At 41.0% G+C, this 27,551-nt stretch overlaps 1 protein-coding gene across 1 annotated transcript; it reads right to left on the bottom strand.

Annotated features, from left to right (window-relative positions):
* Positions 1–804: 804 nt before the first annotated feature.
* Positions 805–27,261, bottom strand: TBC1D8B (TBC1 domain family member 8B). Its single transcript, XM_054289633.1, has 21 exons — positions 27,099–27,261; positions 21,734–21,844; positions 19,537–19,655; positions 18,693–18,918; positions 17,549–17,789; positions 16,313–16,520; positions 14,612–14,779; positions 13,908–14,057; positions 12,640–12,790; positions 12,197–12,411; positions 11,627–11,744; positions 10,635–10,920; positions 9,217–9,346; positions 7,237–7,335; positions 6,032–6,100; positions 5,605–5,845; positions 4,876–4,941; positions 4,692–4,775; positions 3,820–3,876; positions 3,404–3,501; positions 805–3,110 (listed from the first exon to the last, which is right to left on the bottom strand). The coding sequence occupies exons 1-21, from the start codon at positions 27,226–27,228 to the stop codon at positions 2,700–2,702; spliced, it is 3,378 nt and encodes a 1,125-aa protein (XP_054145608.1). The 5' UTR covers positions 27,229–27,261; the 3' UTR covers positions 805–2,699.
* Between the last annotated feature and the right edge of the window lie 290 nt (positions 27,262–27,551).

The raw sequence follows: 27,551 nt of genomic DNA on the forward strand, positions 1-27,551 counted from the left end.
AAGGAAGGGAATGAGCTGCTGTTGCTCTAGCTCCACCAGTCCCAGCTAAACCTGCATCTATTTGTTTGTCAGCCTGTCTGGAGTAGGGATGGAAGGAGCTGGAATAGGAAAGGGAAGGAAAGAGGCTAGCCACTAACTCCAGAGTTCCTCTGTCACAAGCAGAGCTCAGCTTATGGTGCACTGAGGAAGCAACTCGGCAAATAAAACCTCTTGGTTATACTCCTTGGAAATCACTGGCACTTGCTGCAGCCACCTCTCCCCAAACAACCAGCCATGATCCAGAGGTTCCAAAAAGAGGAAAAGGAAGAAGCTGCCAGTTGAGTGCTGCTAGCCTATTGGAAGTGACCTCACTCCACCCTCCATCCTGCTGACACTGGATGCCTGGTCACTGTGACTACTCTACCTGTGTCAGCCTGCAGCTGTATTACAGGAACAATTTAAAGACACCAATCCTTTTGGAAAAAATATAAATAAATTTAACCAAAAAAATCCATGCAGTTAATTAAAGTTAGTGTTCCCCCCTACATCATCACCTTAAATCTATTTTGATATATATGCTCTTCATACATGGATATGACACCTGACAAGAGCTACTGCCCAGCTGGCAAAGGCTCTGCAGTCTCTTGAGTGGGCACTAATAGAAAAGGGCATTGTACAGACTGAGCACCTTTTTACAGCCAGGTAACAACAGAAGGTTGCTGTACTTTGCAAGTTCCTTCACCTTCTTCTGCACTTAGATCTTCACATTTTGGCTCTCAATCAAAAAATTCCTTGAGTTTTAAGACTTTTATATCTCTGTTACTTTCATTAGCAAATAGTTTACAGATTTGACTACTTGTTGACATAAACAATATCTCTCATAAACCTACAAAAGCTTTTGGTAGGGGCAGCTGTATCTCATAAGGCTCCATTAATTTCATCATGGCTATTTGCAGAATTACTCACTGATCAAACCTTATCTGGATGCATCCTGGACTAGAAAAACATCATCTGCTTTGTATTTCTGAACAACTTTGTGAAAATATTTTTAAAAAGTAATACAGAGTGGCCCTATCCATATCCACATAAATGGATAAATCCAGGTTTTTTATTTTATACATAAAAATACAAATCAGCAGTATATTGTATCAGCTGCAATTACTTTGTGAAGGCTTCTGAAAAAAGCTTCCTCATTCTCCACATATATGATACAGCTTTTGGACTTTTTCAGTCAAATTTTATTTTACATTAATACCTGAGAGTGTTGAGGAGAGTAAGACATAATTCATAAATTTAACACCAACTGCAATGATGGCATTTCACAAAGTGCCTGTAACACAAGTCAGAAATTTGTTTTATTCTTCATTCACACTAGTATTGCACAAAAAGCCTCTGAAATATACCATCATCCCCATTCTGCTTCTTTAAAAAACATGCACAGTATAAAAATAATGCTGCTCTGCAGAGAAAGATTGTCATACAGGCTTTGGAAAGAGATGTTTTAAACTAGTTTAGCAGGACTCCCCACTTACTTTGCTGTTGTTAAAATACAAGCTCTTACCCTCCTTCTCTAAATTCCTTCTAGCATCAGCTACCAAAGATTCAAGGTCAACATTTCTCAGCTTTTACACTGGCAGAGCTTTCCTCCACAGGATCTCTACCATATCATATTTTATATATTAAAAATTTCAAGTCAGATTCAAGGGGATTTTCTTGTTGCCTTGAATCCTGACAGAGGGAAAATATTACAGCAGCAACAATCCACAGTGCTATAGGAAAACAATAGCAATTACTGGGTTGAGATATGAACTCAGAGTAGGCAAAGAAGCAACTGCAATCTGTCCCTAAGCAGCTCAATAGTCAACACTCAGCTACAGATGGCCTGTGCTTGGGCTTTCCAAACACCAGCAAAACTCCACATTTCATCAACATGCTCCTAAGAAGCCAACAATGGCTCTCCTCTTGCCAGACAAACTACAACCAACATGTGGTCAGACAGATTTAGTCACTGCTTTCCCTTGATTTTAAACAATCAGTATTAGTTTCTGCATCCTTGTGTAGTCTGGATGACCAAATAAACTTCCATCCTTTTCACCTTTTCTTTGTAGGAGGATTGGTATGAAAATGGGAAAGAGGGGCTGGAATCTACTAGAGTCCAGACCCATGGGTAACATCAAAGCAGAGGAATTGTGAGCAGAGCAACTTCCTTTTCTAATCTCATGGTCCTGTCATGCTACCACAGCCTCTGTTCTTAGTCTTCACCCTGCTTTGGCCCCAGTCCACAAGCAATGTGGAAATAACTAATTAATGTGGAAGACAACCTCCAAGCTGTTGACACTCCTTTAAAGTGAAAATGGGAAAAAGTAATTCCTTTTATCACAGTAATAGAAAAAAACCTGGAGAACACCGAGTGTAACAGTGATTCAGACAGGTTTGCAACAGGTACACATCCAGTATCTCCAAGCAATGCTGCATGTTTTAATAACATGGTAAAGGCAGTTCATTATTCAGTCCCTATTTTGGAGTGAAACTTATGAACAATGCAAGAAAGTGACTGTGCTTCAAACCATTTTTATTTACATTACATACCAGTAATCTGATACTTGAAGCTAATTCTTCAAACTTAATTTTCTATGCCAACACCAGACTTGATTTCCATAGTTACAGCCTTCATTTGTAAGCACTTTATGTGATTAATTCAGAATCAAATGTACAGAAAATTACACTCTGGTTCTTGCTTTAAGTTGTAAATTTTTAGCACTCTCTATTTTAGCTTTTATGTCGTGAGGTTTTTCAAAAAATCTCACAAAGGCTGGCTCATTTAATAAGGATGCCAGAATCTGTTCAAAGGCAAAAGACCATTCATGGTTCCCTTCCAAACTCTGTGCTCTACTGCCTTCAGTCTGCTCAGAGCTGCTTTCCTCCTGCCTCTCTCTGGGCACTTCAGCAGCCACTTCTGTAACAGCAACTGGACTTGTGACAGGTGACATGGGACTCTGCAGCCTTCTGCCAACTTCTTCCATTTTCAGCAGGAGGCTGGTCACCACCGCGATGGCGCGGTACAGGAGCTCCTCCTCAGGATCCCCATGGAACAGATTGTAGAGAGTTTTTGAGAACTGGATGAACTGAGACTACAGAGAGATACAGAGGAGACTGCTCAGAGAAGAGCAACACAACCTTTCTGTTTCACTGCTGCTGCCTGGCCCCTGGTGCAGCAGCTCTAACAACAGCATGGACTAGCCCTGAGAAACCTACGTGTGTCTCACAGTCCCTCCCTTGATACATCACAGCAGTTCTACAAAGCCACAGCCTAATGATTGATGTGAAGATTTGAAATTAAAAGGATCCTAAAAATCCTTCAGAAATATTGTAATAGGACTTAAAGGGTCCTAAAAGAGATTTAAATAAGACTGAAACAGTTTACCTGATTCATTCTTGGCAAATCCTTGACATTTTCTTCTTTTTTAAGAAGTTCATCTTGCCATTGCTTCAGATATGCCTGAATGTCAACCTTCCCCTTACCTTTTTGAAGTGGAAGAAGGGCAAAAAAAAAAAAAAGAGAACAAACAAGAACTGAGACCTTCCCATGAGAGATGATAAGCAAAAGAACAGGCATCTTCAATGTCACTCCTTCTCAACAGAGTGGTGGGGCCAAGGACTTACAGAGGACCCGAGTTTACTTTTGCCCTTTTGCTCCCATGACTACCCTTACACAAGAGGACAGAACGTTAGCAGTGCTCTAAGGTTGATGTTACTTAATATACTCTGCCACCACACACTTTCCCAGCTCTACTCCCCCAAAAGACACAGTTACCAAATGTGCCACCAGAATTCTTTTACCTTTTTCTGGGCTGCTCTTCAAAGAACCACTTTCGAGATTATCCCCAACAGATGAAACTACAATTTAGGGGAAAAACAAAAGTTACTTATTTCAGAAAAAAGGACCAATGTTTCATTTCCCTTATCAAAAATTCCTTCCCTAAGGCACAAGACCCTCAATGTTCTCAGCACAGATTAGGTCAAGATGAAACCACATGGCAAAATCTGCATACTCTCTACAGAAATAGAAGCCACTGTGAGGCAGATCACCAATGAAACTGCTATCAATTAAATAATCTTTATAATGTCCACAGTGCACAACTTGAAGAGCAGCAGGAACAGCACCTATATATTGTCTACTTTAGGCAGATTTTAAAACCAAAAAGGGATCTGTCTTCCCTATAAAAATTCCACAGATTTCAAGAGTATTTGAAACAGATTATTTTATCAATTCCATAAATTTACTGAAGCTTTTTCAGCTCACTTGGTCTAAAATAAAAGCAAAGAATTTTGAAACGCTTAGCACCTCAAAGTAAGTATGGATTTGGTATTTTAATTCCTTTGTGCTCAGGATGCAGAAATGAAACAGCCATCACTTCAACACTGCAACAGGCTGCCCACAATGCTGACAAAGCCAACCAAATCCACTCCCCTATTTCCATGTAAACACCCAAGGGCCTTTGAATTCAACAATCAGAAGAGCTATCCACAACTTGTGCACAAGTTTATTAAATTGTAACTAGCTACAGAAGATCTTCACAAGGGATTCTGTTAACGGGGATATGATTTACTGGATTTACTCATTTTCAGAAGAAAGCTCCCCATTTTTAACAGGATAATTAATAGATTCCTTCTAGTATTCTGCAGGCAAAACCTCACACTCTGGAGCTTACCACTGAGCTGGCTGAAGTGCATCAGTTCTTCTTTTGAAAGATCATCTCCTTTGGAAGGGCTTAGAGATTCTACTTCAGTAAAAGCTGCAATAAATGATTAAATAAAGTGGGTTCATGGTGCCCAGGCATTACCAAAGCAGTGATAACAATGGCAAAAACCAAATGCCACTGTTTTCTCACTTACCTGGAGGGATGTGCAACTTAAAAAGAAACTTGAGTTTGTCAGTGAAGCTTCCATTATACATCGTATCTGTTAGGGGAAAGGACAGTCTGTTCAACTGGACCAAACTTTAAAACAGCCTCTTAACTTAAATAAATACAATCCAGAGAGGTTGGAACTGGACATGTGCCCTACCTTACAGGGAGTATAATTAGATATGAAGTTTAAAGAAAGCTCAATCACCTGTGGCTGAGCCTGGGGTTAGCCTACACTGATGAAAGAACACTAATAATGTCTATGACTTACTAAAACAAAACCACAGCACCAAAAGAAATAAAGCACTAATGTCTCAGCATTTCCCTTAAATTTTTTTTCCTGACCATACCACTTTGAAAACAAGATGAAAGAGAGCAGTGAGCCAAGAAAACTTTCAGTTTCCCAGAGGAATAAAGCATTGGTCATCCTGCACAATCAGTGTAAAAGATGACTTAGTATGAAGAATTATCATAAACCAAACAGGCTGGGCAATGAGATCAGACCATTCTTCATTTGTGGATATATTGATGGCCAAGCCATATTTAAATTTAATCTCCAAGAGGAAATTATTCTGCCTGTAATAAAAAACACATTACTTGACCCTGTGTTAAGAGACTCAATCTCCTCAGCTTTTTGTACAGAGTGTGGAAGGTGATACACTCCAGGACTACTCCCAGGAGCCTTGTGAATGTGCTCATGTGTGTTTTGTTGCCATACCAAGAACACAGGCAAATTGTTTGAAGTTTATAAGGCAGTTGGAACTCTCATCCATCAGTCGGAATGTCCAGAGAGCCAGGGAGTCTCTGTTGGCACAGTGGGACCAGGGGCTCAGGAGGTGGCACAGAACCCTGAACTGCTGGCAATCGACCCGGTACTGCTCAAGGTAGGGCAGGCTGGCATCGTGGTGCTGCAGCACAGGACTATTTACACTCCAGTAACAGGAGAGGAAATGCTCCTTCTGCAAAGAAAAGATAAAACATGAGGTTCCAGGAACAACAAGTCCCTCTGGGGGAAAGATGTGAGGAGTTAACTATATACAGCTGGCATATAAAACATATATTGAGTCCAGCCTTTATTTACTAAAACCATTTCAAAGTCTACTGTTAAGATGGCTGTTTGGTAAGTGAGGAAAATGGCACATTACCTTGAATAATTCATAAAGCTCTTCAAGATCACTAGGACTGAATTTTACTTCTTGAGATACAACACGTAGCTGAAACAAAATCAAGAAAAAATTAATTAATATGTCTTCCCTCTTTGGAATAACGTTATGGGAGACTTAGCATTACATTAAGAGACAGTGTTTGCATGTTCCAGGTTTTGGCATGTTACAATTAGAAGAACAGCACTTATTTTAAAAAGTAATCACAAGATTCTAGATTAAAATAAATGATTTTTAAAAAAAAAAAAAACTTACGGCTAGTCACATTACTAACATACATGGAGCCAACACTATGAAACCCAGGAGATAAAATTCAATTATTTATAATGACATAACATATAGCTTCCTTTAAATGGGCAAATGCATGTTCAGCTCTCAACAGTGAAGCTGAATCCTCATTCTTAAATAAAAAAATAAAAAAATTTAAAAAAAAAATGTTCACAGCTTTTAAAAAATAACGTTTGCTGTAAGACCAGCTTCTAACTCCACAATATATATGTTTCGTAAACTTAAATACAGCAATACCATCTTAACATAACTACCAGCATTTAGTTTCAGTTGCTACAAGCCACATTTACTACAGAAAGAAGCATTGGTGGTGGACAGACTAGCATTATCATCAGGTATTGGAAATGAGCCACTGCAGAAAACAGGCAAACAAAGGAAGCTCCTCACAACCTCCACCTTCACTGAGCAGTCTCAATTGAAAGGATGAGATAGGCAGATAGAGAGCTGCCACATTACCAGACATTCACACACAACACAGACAAAAAGCAACCTCTATTGAATGCACCACAATAACCTCTTCAGTGCTGCTTCCTGGAGTAAAAATGCAGGTGCTTAATTGTTTTACTGTATGGTGCTCTATGCCTCTAAGAGAACAGTATTAACATCAGCAGATAGAAATATAGGTCAGCCTGTTCCAATCCACACAAAATGTGAGAGATGCACCAGCCTTTTGAAGTGGTTGGCAATGGTGCTGCTTGTAAGGAGACCAGAAGGTCATGCTGTGATTTACAGCCTGAAAACATCACAGGCCAAGCCTCAGTTAACAGACACCCTGCAGATGTGAGGGGGTTCAGTATAAAATCATATATTTGGCCTGGAAACTGCAGCTCTTCTCAGAACCTTCCAAAAGGGAATGGATTTTATCAGGGAGAAGGCTGAAACTCTTGCAAGTTACTCACCACATTCTGCTTGGTCGTAGCTTCCAAGGTCTGGATCACGTAAAGGCGGTTCCGGCAGCGCAAGCTCTCCACATCCTCATAGCGAATGTCACCGTACCTCTGAGGAGAAAGGCACCAGTCCATGCAATCAACTGCTGGGAGACACATCTAAACAAGCACCTTTGTCTCTCTTGCATCTAATAGGCACATTACAGGCATGGACACAAAGGAAGATCAAAGAAACTCTGAGGAAAAAATAATTTATTAGAGCTCTAACATTCTCCTTAACCAGCGTAACTCTTAAAACGGTGTTTGAAAGGGTGTTTCAGAGAGATGGAGAAAGAAGAAACTGGAGTAGTTCTCTGTGCGGGAAGAAAAAGGAAGGGATTTTACTGTGTGTTGGCTCTATACCCAACTCTGTTATCACATGGTGACTACTTCTGCAAGGCAGCAAAGTCTAAGATGTGCATGTTTTCAGGGACTGAAGTTCACTCTAGTGAAATTAAGAAATCAGCTAAGTAATTTCTGAATCATCTCTGGCTACCTCTGTAATTTCTGAAGGACGTGAAAGGCATCTGAGCACTGGAGTGAATAAAAGCATTTATCTTTAAGTAAAAGTGGGATAGGAGGCAAGAACTGGAAACAAATTACCAGGGAAATCAGGGAACAAATTATTAAACAATTAAAAGCTAAACAGAAACCAGTTGATCAAAACAGGACAACATTCTTTATCAAGACCATGTCAAATCAATTTAATTTCCTTTTATGAGGAAATTCAATAGATTTAACTTCTCTTCTGTAAGTTTTTTGACACTTATCAGCAGCACAGGCAATTAGGAAGACATGGCCTAACCATGACCACCTTGCACCATGGACAAAACTGCTTCTAATAACAAACTTTGAGAACAAATGAGTGATAAACAACCAAATTAGGCAGGACTTCCAGAAACTCTTCTGCAGTGTGTTTGTCCCCTTATCAGCAATGCCCTTTAAACAAGATATGAAAAACTGCAACACAGACAAAAGACTCTGAGCACATTAACTTTGATGAAAGGTTAAAGGAACTGGTTGTATTAAACCTAGCAAAAGAACAGATCTGGCAACTCCCTTTTAGGAGAGCAATCTGTTAAAATTCATTCTTCTCACTTAGAGTTATGATGAGGCTGGACTCCAACTGAGCAGCCTGATCTAGTTGTCCCTGCTCACTGCAGGGGATTGGATTAGATGGTCTTTAAAGGCCCCTGTCAACCCAAACTATTCTATAACTGATTCTATGACCAGACTTGAAAGGGTAAATGACGAATAAACACCTAACAGCAACAAGGAGCTATGGAGAAAACCACAGCCAACTCTCCTCACTAGTGCTTTATAAACGTCTGAGAGAAATTAACTCAGTATTATCCCACATGGGAAGACAAACCCTATGATGGCCTAGAGTTTCTGCAGGTTTTCTGTTGTGGAACTGTTTTAACAACACTAGACTTTTTAGAGCATGATCTGGGAGGATGCTGGACAGGAAGTTGAACTGAATAAGCTGTTGAGTTTTCTTCCAGAACTGTCTTTCTGTGTTCCTGTGGAGACTGCTACCAGCATCCCTCTGGTTTGAAACAAAGTGGAAGCAGAGAGAACTGCATCTCTGAATTGTAACTCATTCACTGGTCTGGCTTCTGAGCACTGGTAATGGGCAATGGCCTTAGTAAGAATATACATACAATATATAATGAAAATCTGAATTAATTTAATGTGATAAAATGATGTACAGTCTTCCATTCTCTAGGTAAACATGACTTCTTCATGCCTGATTAGACTGCCAAAGAATCTGCATTTGTGCATGAGTTAAAGGAATGAAACTGAACTACATTTTAAAATTCAATAAAGAGCCAAATTTCTACCAATCCAGACAGATTTTCTACCCTAGTTTGTACACTGTAACTGTTTCAAAGTAGCCCATGAAACTTTAACCCTGCACAGGATGCAAAAACATGCCCACAGAACACATACTTCATTTGACTCTCGGATCAGATCAGTGATGTCCACTTTTGGATGGTCACTCTTTGTATCACTGAGGTTGGAGCCCTGCTGCACAGCTGGAGGTAAAGGACTGTCTTTGTTAGTGACACTGTCAAAAAATCTGCACAAAGCAAACACATGAGAAATCAGCAGGAACCAGTTTATCACAATAAAACAATAACATTGGCATCTACTGAAGAAAAAGTGAGCAGAGAATAGAAAAAAACCAAAGAACATCAGAGTCGGTAGCACAAATGTGCTATAATAGTAACAAAGATATACAAACATTGGAACTGCCCACCCACAGAAGGTTGTAGAACACCTAACCTTGGGAGATTTTAGGACTGAGCTTATGTGATCTAGTGCTAGCAGCAATCCCCTTTTGAGTGGGAAGTCAAACTAGACTCTTTCCAAAGTCTGTTCCACTTGGCAATCCCCTGGTTTTCTAATTCATATAGCAAAGTTGTGCTAACTGGGACAGAGAAAAAGGCTTGTCCTGAACTGTGAACAAGACAATCTTAATTCCTCCAGATGTATAAGGCACAGACATGCCTGATCTGTACCTGCTTATCTCACCCACATAACCAGCCTAAATATATCCATTGGGGAAGCCAGATTATACAATAAACACCAGACTGCATGGTCTCATAACAAAAACTACATTTTCTTCAATAATTCTGTAGCTCCTACCCCATTCAAACATGCAACATGTAAAAACCTCATTAAACAGAAATTCTTATTATCAGTTCATTACAGTCATAACTCATTAACTGCTATAGCACAGTAATTTTGCTGTTCCAATGCTCCATGATACACAACCACAGCATCAACAAGTGAATTTAGTTAGTGAAGAAAAAACAGTACAAGTTTTGTTTGCAGTACAGTTTAAAGTCAGTTAAAAGCACACTTCACATGGCTAACATAGAAAAAACATCTCATCATGACTGATGAGCTCATCATATTTTTTTGGTCTAATTTCTGTTTTAAACCAATAACAGCAGAGGATTCAGCAACCTAAACTACAAGAACTAAGCTGAAGAACTTGCTGCTGTAAGTTGAAGCCTGAACTGATGTCTGGAATAGTCATAATGGCCTTTAGATATTCTCATCAAGGCAATCTGCCTTCTATACATGATACAAATTCAAGGTTAAAAGCACATAGCTTTTTTTTTTAAATTCACAAAACAGTTATGGTTTTAGTAGAACTTTAGGATGGGATGTTCAGAGGATCCAGGCCCACTTTCCAGCCACCTCTTCCAGAATTTGAGCCTGAGATGAGCACTAATTCCTTTGAAGCCTTTGGAAGTCTTGGCTAGCTAGATGTCTTCTCAGCTACCTCAGAATGACTTATCTACATGCAATTATAGCAGCTGCTATGTAGCCTGAGAGAGTAACAGTTACACTGATACCTGTTGAGAACAGTGACTGCTTCTGCATCATCCTTACAAGTGAGCAACTTCTCCATGTTGTATTCCAGCACTGCAAGGCCCAGCTGCAAGATTGCCTTTATTCCATCATAGAAGAAACAGTCCACCACATTGACTGCACATTCAATTGGCAGCACACTGATAAAAAGGGTAAGGAACCAGGAGAGAGAGACCGAGGAGAAAAAAGTCATGTCCGTCATGTGGTCTGTCAGCTGAGGCAGGTGAACCCTGATGAGCTCCTCAAACACTGCCTGATCTACCAAGGCACCTGCAGGGAAAGGATAACAAAGCCACCACCCAAATCTTAATACACAGAAGCACACTTCTCAGAGCACCAGCCAGAAACAGAGTTCCTGTCCTAGTGCAGCTTTGTTGCATGAGCACACCCAGGCCCAGCTGCAGGGAGCCACTGGCTCCTTCCCCCATGCTGGGAGCTGTGCTCTCCATGCCTGGGGACAGAGCTTTGGGCATGCTCCAAGTGTGCTGGCACTTTGGTGAGCACGTGGCTGCTTCCAGTGACTCTCCTGACAGACAGTACAATCCCTCTGCAACAAGAGAGAAACTTCACACCATTTTCTTCTAACATATACACCTGTAAGAACTGCATATGAGATCAAAGTCCAAGTCTGGACCTGAAGTAACTCCTTTTTCTTTATCTAAACTGGCTAAGTTTCAAATAAATAGTATGAACTGCACTTATAATTCCAAAAGAATAGTATAATAGTTTAACTATTTTCTGAATAGCTATGCCCAGAATACTGACAATATCTGAAAATCACATCCATGCCTATTTAAGGAGAAGTCATGGGATGTTCTCCATTTTCTACTCCACAATACTGAAACAAATGCAATGGTTTCTCTCCACTGCTCAGTCTTCAGCTCATTCCTTACATTTGTTCTTAATGAACAACCATTGACACTTAATATTGGCAGACATTCAGTTCAAGATGGATAAAAAAGCAGATGTATGTTACCAATGATTCGACGATTGAAATAATCAGGGAGCATCCTTTCACACACAGCAACCAAAAGCCAGAATGCTTCCTCCTCTTTAGCATACAGCAGAAGCACTGATGTCAGAATGTTCATTGCCTACAACATTTAAACAAGAAAGGAAACATTTAAGAGAAAAGACAGAGAAAACACAACTGGTACTATTTCTTAGAGTTTATATTTCTCTAAGCACTTTACAGCATATTTTTAAAGTGCTGGGATAACCTACAGCCATATCCAGGACAAGAGTTTTACTTCTATGTTATTAAATACAGAAAAGAGTATCAAAAGTACATAAAAATATTTTTAAGTGCTGTATGTCTAGTTAGAATGCAAATGCATATATGAAGCGACATGACAGCATTTATAAACTAATCCAAGTACAATGTAAAAACTCATTTTATACAATGGCATGAAATAAGCAAAGTAAGTGAGCCACTAAGCAAAAAACTATTCCACATTTCTGTGACAGATTTCATGAGATGCTACCATACTGCCATCATGAGCTAATATTTCAACAACCAACACTAAGACTCTCAAATCTTCTACACCTGGCAATATCCAATTTGTGGATTCCTGAATGCATAAGCTGTAAGAACTCTCCTGAGGGCAGAAATTCCTGTGTCACTTTGAAAAGCAGGATGCTCAGGCAAGGAGCGACGTAAATCTCGTTCAATTTCATCAGTAGCCAAAGTGCACGTTCCTAAGGACTTCTCCACCAGCTCAGTGTAATAACCAGGGTTGGATGCCATGTCATTTACAGCACCTGCCAATACATTGCATTGCACAGTATTAGAGGACAACAGTAAAGCAGCAATTTGATTGTTTGCAATTTGTGTAAAAATTCTGGTGACTACTGAGGTACCTCATGAATCTGCAGATATTACTGAAGTAATGTGTCGGAGTAATTCTACTGGAATTAATGGAAACACTCAGCAATGAAAATTGCAATGATGACTCCCAAAATGAACCAATTATACTTGTTATGCAATACCTGAGAAGAGCAGCCAGAGTTCTCCTCTTAATGCCTCTGGGATGCCTCTCACAACCAGGTCTCGAGTCTTCTTTGTCCGAAACATACTGACTCCATGGCCCCGTTCTGCAAACAGGATGTTCCACGACTGCTCCTTCATTTTTTCTTTCAACTACCAAAAGCAGAAGATAACAAGCATTTAATATACTGGTAGATTCTCCTCAAGTGTCAGAGAGCAGAAGTAAATTTTGCTCCCAGTTATATTCATATAAACTGGAAACTGCAGCGTTGGCATCTGTATTGATGTGTGAAATGAGCACTGAAGCAAATCAGAGCAAAATCCAGCCCATGCAGAGCACAAATTTAGCATGAAATGCCATCTCATACATGACCTACTATTCTTTAAAGTATGTTTATACAAGATGAGACAGAAGGTAGCTCTAATTCAGTATCCCATCTGACAGAAACCAACAAGTGCCACACAGGCATTTCTCTGAAGCAAAGCAATTGTTGATCAGGTGCTCCAGCTCATGTGAGGCTCCAGGGCTGAGACAGGGTGAATGTCATCACTACAATTTCTGTGCATGCAGAACTAAGATTTAACATTGTTAAAGCAATCAAAGGTACTGAAAGGAAAAGTAGATTTTGTTCACTTTTGTTCACCACACTATAAAAAGCAGCATTTAAAAATCTGGACTCCCTTTTGTCCTGCCCAAAGGGTATTTGTTTTCTGGTATTTCTAATATTAAAAATTTCATTTCCTAATTTACTCCGTTCTGCTGAAATATTTTTTTGAAATAAAACCTGTCTTCTTTCACACACTATGGAGAAGCAAAAATTGGATGATCAGCTGCAAAAACAACTACATAAATATTCTCCAGAGCCTAACTCTGTTAGACAGTGGTGCAGAAGAAAGAAACAAAGAAGTTAAATCAATTTCTTAGAACATTCTCCTTGCTCCCACAGTTTGTAGTGACTTTGTATCTTGAAAATTCAGACAGAAATGCAACATGTTCACTATCATAAAACAAACAGCCAACTCTTCCCTGAGGGGTAGAAGAGCAGGAGAAACTAAGTCCATGAAGATAAGGCATATCATTATTAAACAAGAGCAGAAAATTGAATGGAGCTATGAAGAAGCACCCTGTGGACTCCAAACACAGAAAATGGAGATGAAAGAATACTGGCAAAGCCCCCGAGGAAATCAGCAGCCTGGCTGGAATTCATTTTGATATACTCCACTCCTTTTCAATTCAATTTCAAATCCTGTTGGCCATTTTATCCCTTACCATTTTAGAGTCCAGGTTCTCAGCATCCTGAGGATGGTAGACAGTCATAAGGGCTTCTGTACTGACAGTTTTGCTGTTATCTCTCTGGCCCATCTTTGACTGTCCTGCACCAAAGTCCTTTGGACTGTCAGTGGCAGAACCAGCTGGAACCTTAAAAAAAATTTAACAGTGGTACTTGTAAATAACAAACAATCCTCCAAGAAGCAGCACTGATATCAGACCATTATTGCTCATTATATTAAGTTACAGGTGCCAGATACAGACTTCTAAAATGAATGATAAACAACAGTCCATGCTCTGCACAGCTGGGCTTTCAGGAGGCTGCACTTGGGAAAAAAAAGCATCTCTCAAGCAAAAAAAACCTAAATTATGAAAGGACAAATATTCACAATGAAAACTGAGAATAGGAGGATAAGGAGGCCTGACCATTCATCACCACCAAAAAAACCCCCATTCAACAGTGAACTATACAGAAAACCTGAGAGCACTTAAAAACCAGCATTACAGCTGGAGTTGTTTTTCAAAACCTGATGAAAAACAAGGTAAAAGAACCCAAACAGGAATGCATTCACAGTAGCACCATTGCCCAACTCACTCTCTTTCACATGGGCAGAGTAATATATTTTTCTAAACCTTAAAACCAGAGGTTCATGACTTATTCCTATGAGCAAATTTCAAGAAATTAGAATTGCCAGAGCAGTTACCTCAGTACTTATGATGTGTTGTGGACTTGCAGTTGCATTGCACTTCATCCTGAGCTTTGCCACAAGCAGTTCAAAATCTCTCACCTCTGTGAAACGAAAAGCTGTTTTCCCTTTGGTACTAATGCTGACTCCTCTGTTGGCTGGATCGCCTTTATCCACCCCTGTGACCTATGGAACCAAGGACACATAAATTAAGCAAGGAATTTCACCTGCTTACTTATAAAAGAGAAAACCTGGTAGGAATACATGTGTAAATGGAACAGTGGATGAAGCACACAAGCAGACAAGGTAACACAAGGCACAAGTTGAAAGCTCAACTGCCTGTAGCTATTTTAGCAAAAGGCACTAAGTATTATGCAACAGATTTTTGACAGAGTACCAGAAATCTTCAAAAAGGTTTTCCCAGCTGTGAGTGCTCAGCTTCTTTGAAAAACCTTGTCACCTTCTACCCACTGAAGCAGTTGCTTTTTTTCTTACCATCCAAAAGCAGAGAAAACATGACTTTTGTAAGTAATCAAATAAAACAAGTTTTAAAAGACTGAATTTCCACTGAGAATACCCTGTCAAAACAGCTGTCATAACACATGACAGCTAGAGCTGACTTTAATTGCCATGATGGAACAGTTACAGACTAGAGCAGTTAAAACAGTTTAATCATGCAAGTTCAAATGTGACAATCATGAGAATCTAGACTGGCTGGCATTGCTGATGTATTCATGTTGTTAAAGGTAAAGAATGGAAAACCACCGAGCACATTGTTGTAGGTAAAGAAGGAAAGACCATTTAAATGAGGTAACTGCAGTCCTGCAGAACAAAGATTGAGGGTCTGACAGCCCACAAGAATAAATGTAGAGGTAGCTCCTTTAACACAGCCTCTTATGTTATGGAAGTCTGTATTGTTTGCAGCACTATTTGTAAGTAATCAAATAAATTGTTTTATGTAGGTGGGGAACACCAAGTGTACTGCTGAGATTAGTGCAGCTCACCCCTTTTACAGAGCAATTATAGAACCTGGCTTATTTGTGTCTGGTGTTGATGAAAAGCTTTTAAAACTGGACAACTGAAATCTGGCAATATCCCAGATCACACGAAGTCAAGACAGAAATGAAGAGGGTTGGTTCTGCAGTATACTGCAGAAATTGAAATTCCAAAGCTGTGCCCTTTGCTATATGGTCTTCATTCTGCCCTTATAGTCTGTTGAGATTACCAGCTGTAATGGCATTGCTACTTGCTCAACACCTGGATTTTCCCAGACTTTTGAACAGACAGCACTGCTCAAATGCTGCAAAAAGCTGCACTACTGAGCTAAGAAACACAGCAGCATTACTGTTCTTCAAAGTCCTCTACCCACTACAATTCTTTACTTCTTACCTTGAGAATGTCTCATTAACTCACCTACAAGCACTAAGAAAAAGCTTCTTCATTTAATAAAAAAAAGTATTCTGTAAAAAGGATTCTGCACTGAGTTACAGAAATAAGCGTAAATAGAAAAGGGAAAGAAGGCAGAGAAACAAGTCTGAAACACGAAAGCAGTTCCAGAAACCTACAAACAGAATTCCTATATGGAGTATCCAGGCTAGGGGGAAATACATGACATCACATAAAATAAGGAGATTCTAATGAAAATCTGCCAAAGTGGCATTAAACTACACAAGTGCAAAACTGCTGGGAGAAGTGACTCTGATTTGTAGTTTGCATTACCTCTCTCAATGGAATGATCACACTGCACAGGCTGCCATCCTGGCTAGCAAAGCAGATGTAGTTTTCTGAAATGCACATTTTCCCATGGGTATTATAATGACTGAAAGGAACCCATAAGAAGCACTCATGAACTTCCTTCAAGGATTCTTCTTTAGGTAGCCTGAAGAATGCACTAAAATGCTTACTGTGGGCATAGCTCTCCAAGCCTCTGCATTAAAAACATAACACATGGGTAGGAAAGAAAAAAGAAAAATTAAGTTTTAAATGTCTTAACAATTACAAAAATATCTTGGGAAAAGACAGTAAAATATCATGCTCTCCTCTCCCATAATCTATGGCACCATTTTGAAGGGTTCGATGTTTTTCTTGAAGAGGCAACAAAGGGCAAGACCACACCTACCTTAACAAAATATTTAAATATGTCACTAAACAAGGCCAGATTCAATAATGTTCTTACACAGAAGAGCACTGCAGGGCTACAGGTAGTGCAGAAAAGATACTAATAGCATTATGTGCTCTATTTCCCCACACATGAGAATAATCCCTTTAAAACTAGAACAAGTTTTGGCTTGATGGAGGGTTAATTAGCTAGAAATGTAGCACATGTTGTAAACATCTGCCAGGGGCTAATTTTTCACAGGTAACTGCAGCCAGAAACAGTATTGTGGTTGTAGAGCAGCATCCCTCTCCAGCATTGCTACCAAACTGAGGAATCAAAGAAAAAGGAAGGACCTTAACCATTAAATTAATGGTATTCATCTCTTTCCCACCATCCAAAGTAATGCTGTACCTCAGGAAAGCCATGCACCCATCAGTTATCATTTATCATATAACTCATGCAGTTATCATTTACACATATCTATTAAATTACTTCTTCCCCATCTTATCCTTCCTCATCAGGTATCTCTGGAGACACCACAGCTCTAATCTGAATTTTCTAATCCTAAATGCTGCAAGAACCCCTTTTCAAAATTCAAACTAATATAAACCTTTTAGTTAAAAGACCAGAACTAAAGATTTGATCACCTCTTGCCTTCATACAGACTTTACATCCTGACAAGTAACAATAAATTACAATGCCTCACATGGCTTTGGTCCAACATTTTAATGATTCACTTGGTTAAGAAAATATCAGCTTTGCTAATATTTACAATCTCCTTGAGACAAGGATTCTCTTCCTCTTTTGCCTAAACAAATACTGGGCCCAGAACAGATGAACTATAAGCAATGCATTACCTCTTGGTGATCTGCAGAGGGTCATGAAGGACTGGATCATTCTCAAATGTCTCCTTGTCAAAAAGTCTCCTAACTGCATAGTTTGCCAGCTGCTCCATGAGCAGGAATGTTTCACTAATGTGCAAAAACATGGAAAAATAATGATCTTCCCCATGGGAGCACACATGAATGCTCTCTGTCAGAATCACATTGGAAGTTTTCTCAAGTTTTGATATTTCATCCCAGGAGATAATAAGTTTTACTGAAAATAAAAATGTAAGAACATATGAGTCAGTTCTCAATATCTGCCTGTATTAAAAAAGAAATGCAGAAGTAGCAGCTCTAATAGAGTATAATTAAACAACATAGTCAAATGATAACACACTTGGAAAGGACTACAAACTAATAAGCACAAAATGCATTCTCTTCATATTTCCTAAAAATTAATTCCATTAGAAAGAATTTCAGAGAAAAGCATTAAAACGCAGACCATGTATGACAACACAAGTTTACATCTCCTTTTCCTTGCTCTTATGTGAAACTGCAAATAGCAAATAAATACCATCATACAAGCCAACCCCCTTCAACAGCTCACCAATAAGGCTTCTTAAATTAAATCCATCATGTGTTGGCATGTAGAGGAACTGGGCCTTTTAGCTATGGCATTTCTCAGATCAAAATCAGCCTTGAAAGGATCCTATTTTCTGTATGTTTTCCATTTTTCACATCAATACAGTTACAGCACACACTATTAGAAGCATTTATTTGGGCATTTCAAACTAATGTTACACAGGGAAAAGAAGAGTTATATGCAATTATCACCAGTGTGTAGTGCAGCCATGTGAAATATTAAGCCTGTGTGTGAAGAAATAACTGTAATCCTCATAGAGTTAATATTGTAGCATGAACTAAAGGTGATGGACAACTTTTAGCTACAGTCATCTTCTGGAAGTCTGAATTAAGGAAGAATAATAATGGATATTGAGTAGTATGTTACACAAATGTATGCATTTACATAAATTATGTTGGCAGTTTCTGCTCATCTCTGTAGACATCTGCTCACATGCCAAAACAGCTCCCTTAGCACACAGGAAGAATTCCTCCTAATCTGAAAGATGAGCAGTGCAGCATGAAGGGACACAGCTCAGCATCAAGGCTTACTTACCTTCTGCTCCAAGCAGAAAGGAGTAGAAGCTCAGGAAGTTGGTACTAAGGTAGAGCCATCCTTGGCAGGGCACTCTGCCCTTCCAGTAACTGCATGAGTAGTAGGTAATCAACTTCTCCTGCTCTGGTAACCCAAAGCACTTCTCAAACTTCATAAGACCTTCACGAAACTTCTCAGGATCATCTTCTCTTACAAAAGAATATTTTCCCTCTTCAGCAATCAAACCCTACAACAAAAAATCACATTACTTAATGCATGTGTCCATGTGGGTGGTTGTCATATATGCACCTGCATGAAAATAGCACAGTTCCTGTTCTCCCAACAGGAGAGCAAGTTTTAGAAGGGGAAGAAGAGTCTGAGGATCAAATCATAGGTCACAAATAAAATGTGCTATTTCAGACTCATCCACCAAGTCTCCGACACAGTTTAAGCAAGACACACATTCCTGTGTCTCCTCCTCTGAAACAGATATATTTTCCTCACTTAATCCCAAGAGTTCCTGGGCTAAATATTTAGCATATATGGAGCAAAAAACAAAGAGACCATATGCTTCCCAGGCACTGTTAAAACTACTGTGAAATAATTTATCAACAGTCTTAGATCACTATCTAAAGGCATTTGATGTTTCATTTACTAAGTGGAGTTTATGTCCAACAATCTTACTTAGTTGTGGGGCAGAGACACAGGAACAATGGCACATGTTAAAGTGAACAGTCACACACTACTCAAACAGAATAGGCAGCACTACAATGCTGTCCTTGAATATTCTATAGGGCACATATTATTTGTGTACAGTTAAAGGAAAAAGAATACTTAGCCTTTCCCAATTATGCCAGTTACTTACTCTTATCTTTCCCTGGACAAAGCTCGTAATGTCTTCATTTGAATCAAACACTGATAAAGTCTTCATAACATTGTGTTCTAACCACTCCCAATGTTCTGTTATTTCTTCTCTGCTGGATCCTATTGAAAAAGAAAGTATTGCTTTAAATTAGGACAGACTTAATCATTTCACCAAAACTATTCATCAAGAGAATATTTAGCAAATTCCTGAGTCACAGAGCGATTTAGACACACAAGTCAAAATCACAAGTCCTAAATTTCTTGTTACCCCTTGTGAACACTGAAAATGTATTCAGTGTACATGAAACATATGCACTGCTATGTTTTTATCTTTCCAGTCCTTTATGCAGTTCTATTTCTGGCCATTAAATCCAAAAGCATCTCAGCTTTGTCAACATTATGTGGCTCAGTGCTGAAGCCTGAGTTGGACTGACAGTTCCTTCCTGTCAGCAGCACCTCCCCAACACAGACAGCACAGCAGCACTGCAACACTCCCAGTTTAACAGGCCAGAATGTGGGAAAAGTGAGACCAAACCCATGAGGCTCAGCAGGAAATTAAATCTGTGCTTTGATATCCTCAGCTTTGATCACTGGCCCACAACAGTTTCCAGAGCAGAATTTCAAGACCAGGCCCTGCTGTGCAAAATCCCTTACACGTGTGAGGATGTAAAGCAAACACCACTGGAACCAGGGAGGCAGCAAGGACTGAGATGCTATGTGTGAAACTGCAGGGTTTCAGCAATTTCAAAACAGAGTCAGTGCTTTAAAGACAGTGACTCCCCATCAGATGCTGGGGGACAGAGAGAGTGCAAGAACTTACACAGGTTTGACTAAATTTATATTCTAGAATATAAATTGGCAGCTTCATCCTCCACAAGAATGCTCACCAATCAAAGCAGGCAGTGTGATCACATACTGTTGATACCCTCAAGCAAGAACACACCTTGAACAATTGCTTTTTCTCAGCTTACTTTGTAAAGGGTAATTAACCAACTTTCAATGAACTCCATAGAATTAAAGTGGCCCTGTGAATGAATAAAAATTGCTCTAAATATAGTTAAATAGACTGTATTACACTGGGTGGATTTGCAGCTACACTTAACAAATTATATGAAGAGTAATTAACATTGCAATTACATCTCAAAAGTAATTCTTTTTCTCAGACTACACGTGTAGGCCAATTATTTGAGTCACAATGTGAATCAGAGGCACAGAGGTGACCTAGAAATAATGAAACTTTGTTGTAATTGTTTAAATGGTTTAAGAGCACTGTTTCAGACACTTAATATGTAATAGCAGAAACAAAGTGTCAACCCTTGAATTTCTTAACTGAAGAAACAATCTAACACAATTAGGACAATTATATTATGTAGCTTTCTGTTGTAAAGTGTATCTATGCCTCACAAAATCTATATAAACTCAGTCCTAAAATGAAGATTACTCTTTGTAGGCTGACCTGATGGCAGTAGAATTCCCCAGAGTACACTTCCAACATACATATTAAAGTACTTTTTTGATAGCCTCTCACCAGATCTGACTTCTTCTGAAATGGCCCTGAAATGTTATTTATTGTCAATTCTCAAACTGTTCAAATTCTTTAGGGCTGCCCTTTTAAAGTGACATGCAATTACATTAAATTAAAGCTACAAGAACAAATCTGTATTTACTTTTCCATTCCCTGTTGATTAGTAACACGAGAAAGAGATAGAACTTGTGCTACAAGAGCAACAGACACAAGGAAGAATTCATCTCTGACCATGACTGTGAACCTGCATGTTTTAACATGAAGAGACAAAGCAAACAAAAATATTAGCATAAGCATCTATTGTTATTCCTGCCTACAGCACAGTTTAGAATAGCAGAGATGAGCTGGGAGCTCATCCTGAACTGTGTCAAGTTATCCTTGCACCTTACAAAGAAAAAGATTGTGCCTCTGTCACTGACACAGTGCCCAAAGGCTTTGGCACCTGAAGGGCTCCTGCAGAAAGCGGGCAATCAGAAGGTGTAACAGGAAGAGTCCAGAGATCTACTCTGAAAAACCAGAACCACACTCTGCTGTCCAGCTCAGGCTTGCAAATGCTTGTAAACCATTTAGAGGTGATGAGAATGAGTGACTGTGTGAGAGGATTAAGCCACAGATGGCCCCACACTTTGCAGCCTCCCTGTGCCCTGTCAGGCCGGCCCGGCGCTGTACGTACCGCAGGCGATGGACCAGTACACCTGCGAGTCGGGCGTCTGGTGCAGGATGCGGAACGGGGCCACCTTCGACGTGGAGTCCAGCACTGCATCCAGTGTTCCCACAAGGAGACCTGGGGTGGCCAAGAAAAGTACACAGCACAGTGAAACTCGAGTTCTGAAATGCACACTCCCCTCTGATTCCTTCCTTGGGGAGCAGGAACGCTGCCCAAGTAAGGACTAATGAACTCTGAGAAAATAAAAAGCACAATTGAGAAGAGCACAGAGTATTCCCAGAGGAACTTCTCTGAGATGTGATATTTTGATCCAGTAAAAGCCACAAGGCACAAATGAGGGTGAAGAAGTTTCTAGAGATGGCCCCTGTGGAAGTGACAGCCGTGCAGTCTGCGTGAAACCAGAGCACAACCAGGGCAGTCCCAGCCTTCAGTGAGCACAAGCAGTAATTGAACTACCTCTTAATTAGTCATTTACCGTTGTTCTGTTTTCCAGGCACAGGAAAGAGCCCTTCAAGACCATAATTGGCTGTCACCTCCCTGCCACTAAGTATTGAATTAGCTCCCATTAAATAGGGTTCAGATGAAAATATATTAATTTGACTAAAAAGACAAACTTCATCTCTCCAGAACGAGGACAAAAACATTGCCTGGGAAAATGAGGGTGCATTTCATAATGACTCAAAACCATTCTCTCTCACTGTGCAGTAATAAAGATATTAGCCCAGATATCTTAACTGATCCTTTAAAATCTAAAATAAGGAAATTCTAAAAGAAGAAAAATCAATACTGAAGAAACAATTGAAACTTTTGGTTCCTGATGCACCACAAAATCTTTTCTTGTTACAAAAGAAACAAAAATACAATCAACAGGATCTTATGCTTCTTTCCTGCATTTCCTATGTTTGCACTCTCCTAGCATGGCCATAGAAACAGAAAATTCAATTGAAGTAAAGTTACCAAAGCAATCACACTGGGCTCTTAGTCTCCTACAGTAGAACAGAAAAATAAGAAATGAGATTACCCAAAAACTCATAACACAATTACTCAAGGAGCTGCTGTAAAGTCTGTTTCAGAAACCTCTTGAAATTATGGAGGGAAAGCATTCCCAATAAATGCCAGTAGAGAGCTGGAATACAAAACTAACATAGCTCTTGTAGAACCTTTATATCTTTAAATACCCTTCCCTGTTTAACAGAAAATGATTTTTTTATTATTAATATTTTGTAGAAGCACTAGAATTAGATAGCTTCAAATGCATCCCTCAAAAGTTATTTTGGAATTTTTTGGTTGGCTGCTTTGGTACTTTGGGTTTCACTTTCTTTCCATTAACCCCCTCCCAAATTATGAAAAATATAAATTGTGAAAGAAGACAAGGAAACAAAATAAAGCAGAATTTATAAGTCTAGACACTCATCCACAGAGCATGGTTTTTTCTGAGGATACACTTTCAGCATAGAGCCTGTGGGACTACCTCACTGTGGCTATTCAAGTTTCAAATGGTTATGCTTCTCCTCAAAAACATGGAAGTAAATAATTACAACAAACCACACAAAAAAACCCCAAAACCAACAAGAAAAACAAAACAAAACCACACCAAAAACCAAACAAAAACCCCACAACCAGAGCAGTACCATCTCTGGTTTTGTCTGCAATTAACAGATTGTAAATTGCTATTGGAAAGTAGAATTATTTTGTAGTTCCTGACTGAAGACAGACATTGAATGAGTAACAACATTTATGTCTGTTAAAGCAGCTTTTGCTTACTGAATGAGTCATGACACTGAGCTGATCTCAAAGATGGCTTTGCTTCAGCAAACATTGCATTATTTCATTCACAAATCTCATAATAACATTTTCTGTTATACAGTACAAGGATATCATTCACCATTTCTAAGGCTAACTCAGCCTGAGGCAATGGTAAGCCCAGTGCACTAGAAAGGAGCACTCCTCAAAATGCCATCACAGCTCCTGTCTCCTTGGAAGGTCATCAGATTTCAGACACAATGAACTGTCCCAGGTGAGGATCCATCACCTGAGCATTGCCACAGGTCATGAATGGGATCAGGACTACAGGTTTGAGCCTAAGGCAATAAACAGCCCCTCAGTGCAATACACACTAATTCCATGGCTATGGACCCTGCCATAACTGTGGGGAACAAGCAGAGGCTCACTCATCTCATCCTAGTCCTGAAGTCCTCCACGAGCTGCCAGTGTTTGGAGTTCTGCATTATTGGGCAGGATTGCTGTAGCCTCAGGTTCTTGTGTGTTTCTGCCCAGGCACTCCCTTGGATTGCTATTTCTCAATGGGAACCAAGGGATAACTTACAGGGGGTCCCTACTTCCATCTCTGGTTAAAACTAGAGTTTTTCCTGGGGATTCCACCTAATCATCCTCCTGCTTTGCTCAGAGAATGACTTCAACTGTATCTATGAAAAGTGATGGACATTTATATGGGAAAAAGGCTCTGCTTTTAGAAAACATCAGTTTCATAGCTGCCTGAGTAAAACTACTGGGAAATACCCTAGATGCTTCACTAAATAGGGTAAAACACTCTAGAAACCAAAATAAAGGGCAAGGATCCAGAACAGCTTTGAAATACAGATGTGCCATTCCCAAGATGTCTCCAAAAGACTTGGTGAGAAAAATACCAACATTAGCTCAGAGACATGCCCCAAAAAACCAGCACTGAAATTTCAGTGAAAGGTTGGAACTTTATGACACCAAATACTCGTTTGCATCACTAGTCCCAGCACACCCATCTCCTAATCAAGGTCCTTCCTAAACCAGAACCAAAGCTAGAGCTCTATGACCAGCATGCTTCATCTCACCAGACCTTAGTTACAGCACACATATTCACAACTACGTTCTTATCCATCCACTCTGAAAACCTGATCAGCTCTCCCAGAGAGGCTCTGCAGGAGACAGAACTACCAGAGGACATGGTGTCACACAGTTGCATTGTCAGACAGCACACTTTGGGACAGCCCACTGCATGATGAATGAATTGCCCAAGGGAGCACCACTCAGACAGGTTACAGCATCTGAATCCTTCAGGAGCTCTAAAGCAGAGAATGAAGTGTGGAGCTCAGCAGGGAGGGAGGCAAGGCTGAGCACAGCCAGCACAAGTTGCTGAACCTGTTCACAAGTGATCCACACAAGCAAACTCAGAAGGGTGCTGTGTGTGCACACAAGCCACAACAGCTCCCTGTGTCACCTACAGACCACAAACTGGCCCTGCCCCTGGGTCATACAAACAAGTCCAACTGCAGGCTGCATTCTATTCCTAGGACAGCACCAGAATTCCCACTCAGGTAAGCTCCTCTGTTGACATCTATCTTTTGCTCCTTTGTCTGTACCTTTCTCCAGGTACTGGCTGCTTCCTCAAAACTTCCCCCCTTAGAGCCTGTCTTACCAACTGTACTCCTGTATTTTTGGGAATCCTTTGTCCTGTCCCCATTAGTGCTATTCAAACCCTGCAGCACTGCCCTTCTTTGTCTCCACTCTGTCCTGAGGCATTGTGACTCTTCCCTTGTGACTCTTGCACTGCTGCCTCCCTCTTTTCACTCCTCAGTGCTGGCAGTCACCTCAGGCCTTGTCTCACCAGCTGTAAACGCTCTCCAGGAGAACAGGATTGTACATTTGGGATGATTTCATAACACAGCAGCTGTGCTTTGCTTTTTTCCTAAAGAAGTGCTAATTTTCTCAAGCGATGTGCAGCAATATCAAATTAATGCTGGCTTATACCTAGGAGGTTTGAATATTTCCAAACCTGCTAACACAAATGTAATTGCAGTTTTATGCAATTGTCTTGTTAATCTTTCTTAATTACAATTTTAATTCAAGAACATCTCACTCCTTTTGTTTCTGTCTAGGGAAAAAGGTAACTTGCACACAAGAATCTGTAAGAATTTACAAGAAAAGTTACAGAAATAAAATGTGCAATGCCACACCAAAAAAAGCATACTACAGCAACTATCCCATCCAAGTGTTCTTCCCACACTGTCAACAAACACCAAGAGCAGGAGAGCAGTTACAGAAGCCTCACCTTCACCAAAACCCAAAGGGCACTTGCAGGGCCAGCTGTCTACCCAGCTGTAAGCCTATGAGGAGGTTTTCAGAAGAACAATTTATTCCAGTTCTCATTGTTCCACTTTAATCACAATCCTTCAATGAATTTTATCATGCAGAAAATCAACCTTCATAGCAACTTGGTTTCCTTGGCTTCCAAATAAATCAAGGTAGAGAACAGGCCATCAAATCTGATCCCCACAAGACTTTCAAGCTCATAGTGTATCACCTTTAGTTCTAAGCCAAGGCCTGACATCACCTATCTGCTTATAATACTATGAAATGCATAGCAACCTGGGATTTTGGGATGCTGTCTTTCACACTTTTCATGTGCCCTGCCAGTGGTTCAGGTGCCAATGAAGAATGCCCCACATCCAGCTGCAAGGGCCATTTCTATATCTGAAATTCACCAGCCAGAAGTTTGAACCTTGTGGTTTTATTCAATAAAATTAATAAATGTCCCCACATGACAATTATGCCTTATGTTTAACACAGCTTGCTTTAGGATGACACGAATTAGAGAAAGCCTAGAAAAGCTACAGAAATACAAAACACTCGAGAACCGCATCCCACTGAGGAATGACTTTATGCTGATTCCCTGTAGATTTCTCCTTGACAGGGTCAATGGCAGACGCCACCAGTCTCTGAAGGAGTCAGTCAGAATAGCTGCCACCATCACAGAGGTCTCAGCAGACGTTGGGGCCCCTGCAGTGCCTGATGATACAATCAGGCAAGAATTATAAATAGAAACTCAGCTCCATACCTTGAAGTTCTCATGGAATAAACTTTATTATACGATGGTCAATTTCCAGTCCCACTCCTCTGTCACTCCCCTGACCCACCACTCTGACAAGCCCCACCAAATCATATGCTTGCTTTTAAAACCAGCAATCCGAAATGCCTAAGCAGGAGTTCATCTCAAGAAGCCCCAGAAAAAAGGATTTGGAAACGAGCATCTTGCCAACAAGAAGGAGATCAGTCCTTCTTCAGACGCGTCCACTTCCACCGAGCTGCCCATGAGCCGTGCGGGCTCCGCCGGTGCCGGGCCGGGGCTGCGCTGCCCACGGTGCCCCGGGCATGCGGAGCGCCCGCCGCCCCCCTGCCCGCTGCCCGTGCCCGCCGGCCCCTGCTGCCCTGGCAAAGGAAGGCGGGAAGAGCCCCATGAGGAACCCAGGAAGGGCCGGGGCTCCAGAACCTGAGCGGGTCCCCGGGTCCCCTTCCCACCCCTCTGGCTGGGAGTCCCGGGGCTGACAGACCCCCGTCCTCCCGCTCCAGCCCTGCCCCGGCCCCACGGGGGCAGTACCTGCCAGCCCGCCTCCGCCCTCCTCGCCATAGCCCCGCCGCCTCTGCAGCACGAAGTACTGATTGGAGCGCTCTTGCACCCACAGCTTGAGGGCATTTTTCAGCAGCACCTCCTCGGGCTTCAGCCACATCGCGCGGCCCCTCACGGCGCAGCGCTTCCAGCGCCGTGCCCGCTCCGCGCTCGCAGCCGCCGTGCCAGGCAGGGGAGGGCGGCTCTCCTAAAGCATGCTGGGAGCTGTAGTCCTTGCCGCCAGGGGGCCACGCTGCGCTGCCGCGCTAGGACTGCAACTCCCGTCGGCTGTGCGCTCCCCTGCCTCGGGACTACAGCTCCCGTCGGGCCCTGCGCGCTCCGTGCCGCGTGGCGGGGCGGGGCTGCTCCGCCCCGTTAGCGCCGGCGGCCTGTTCCGGATCGGGGATCCCGGCTGTGTGTGCCCCGGAGCGGGGATCGGGGGTC

Source organism: Melozone crissalis, unplaced genomic scaffold, assembly GCF_028551555.1.
Source record: "Melozone crissalis strain CALT ecotype California unplaced genomic scaffold, PUWL_Pcris_2 ptg000068l_1, whole genome shotgun sequence".
NCBI lineage: Eukaryota > Metazoa > Chordata > Aves > Passeriformes > Passerellidae > Melozone > Melozone crissalis.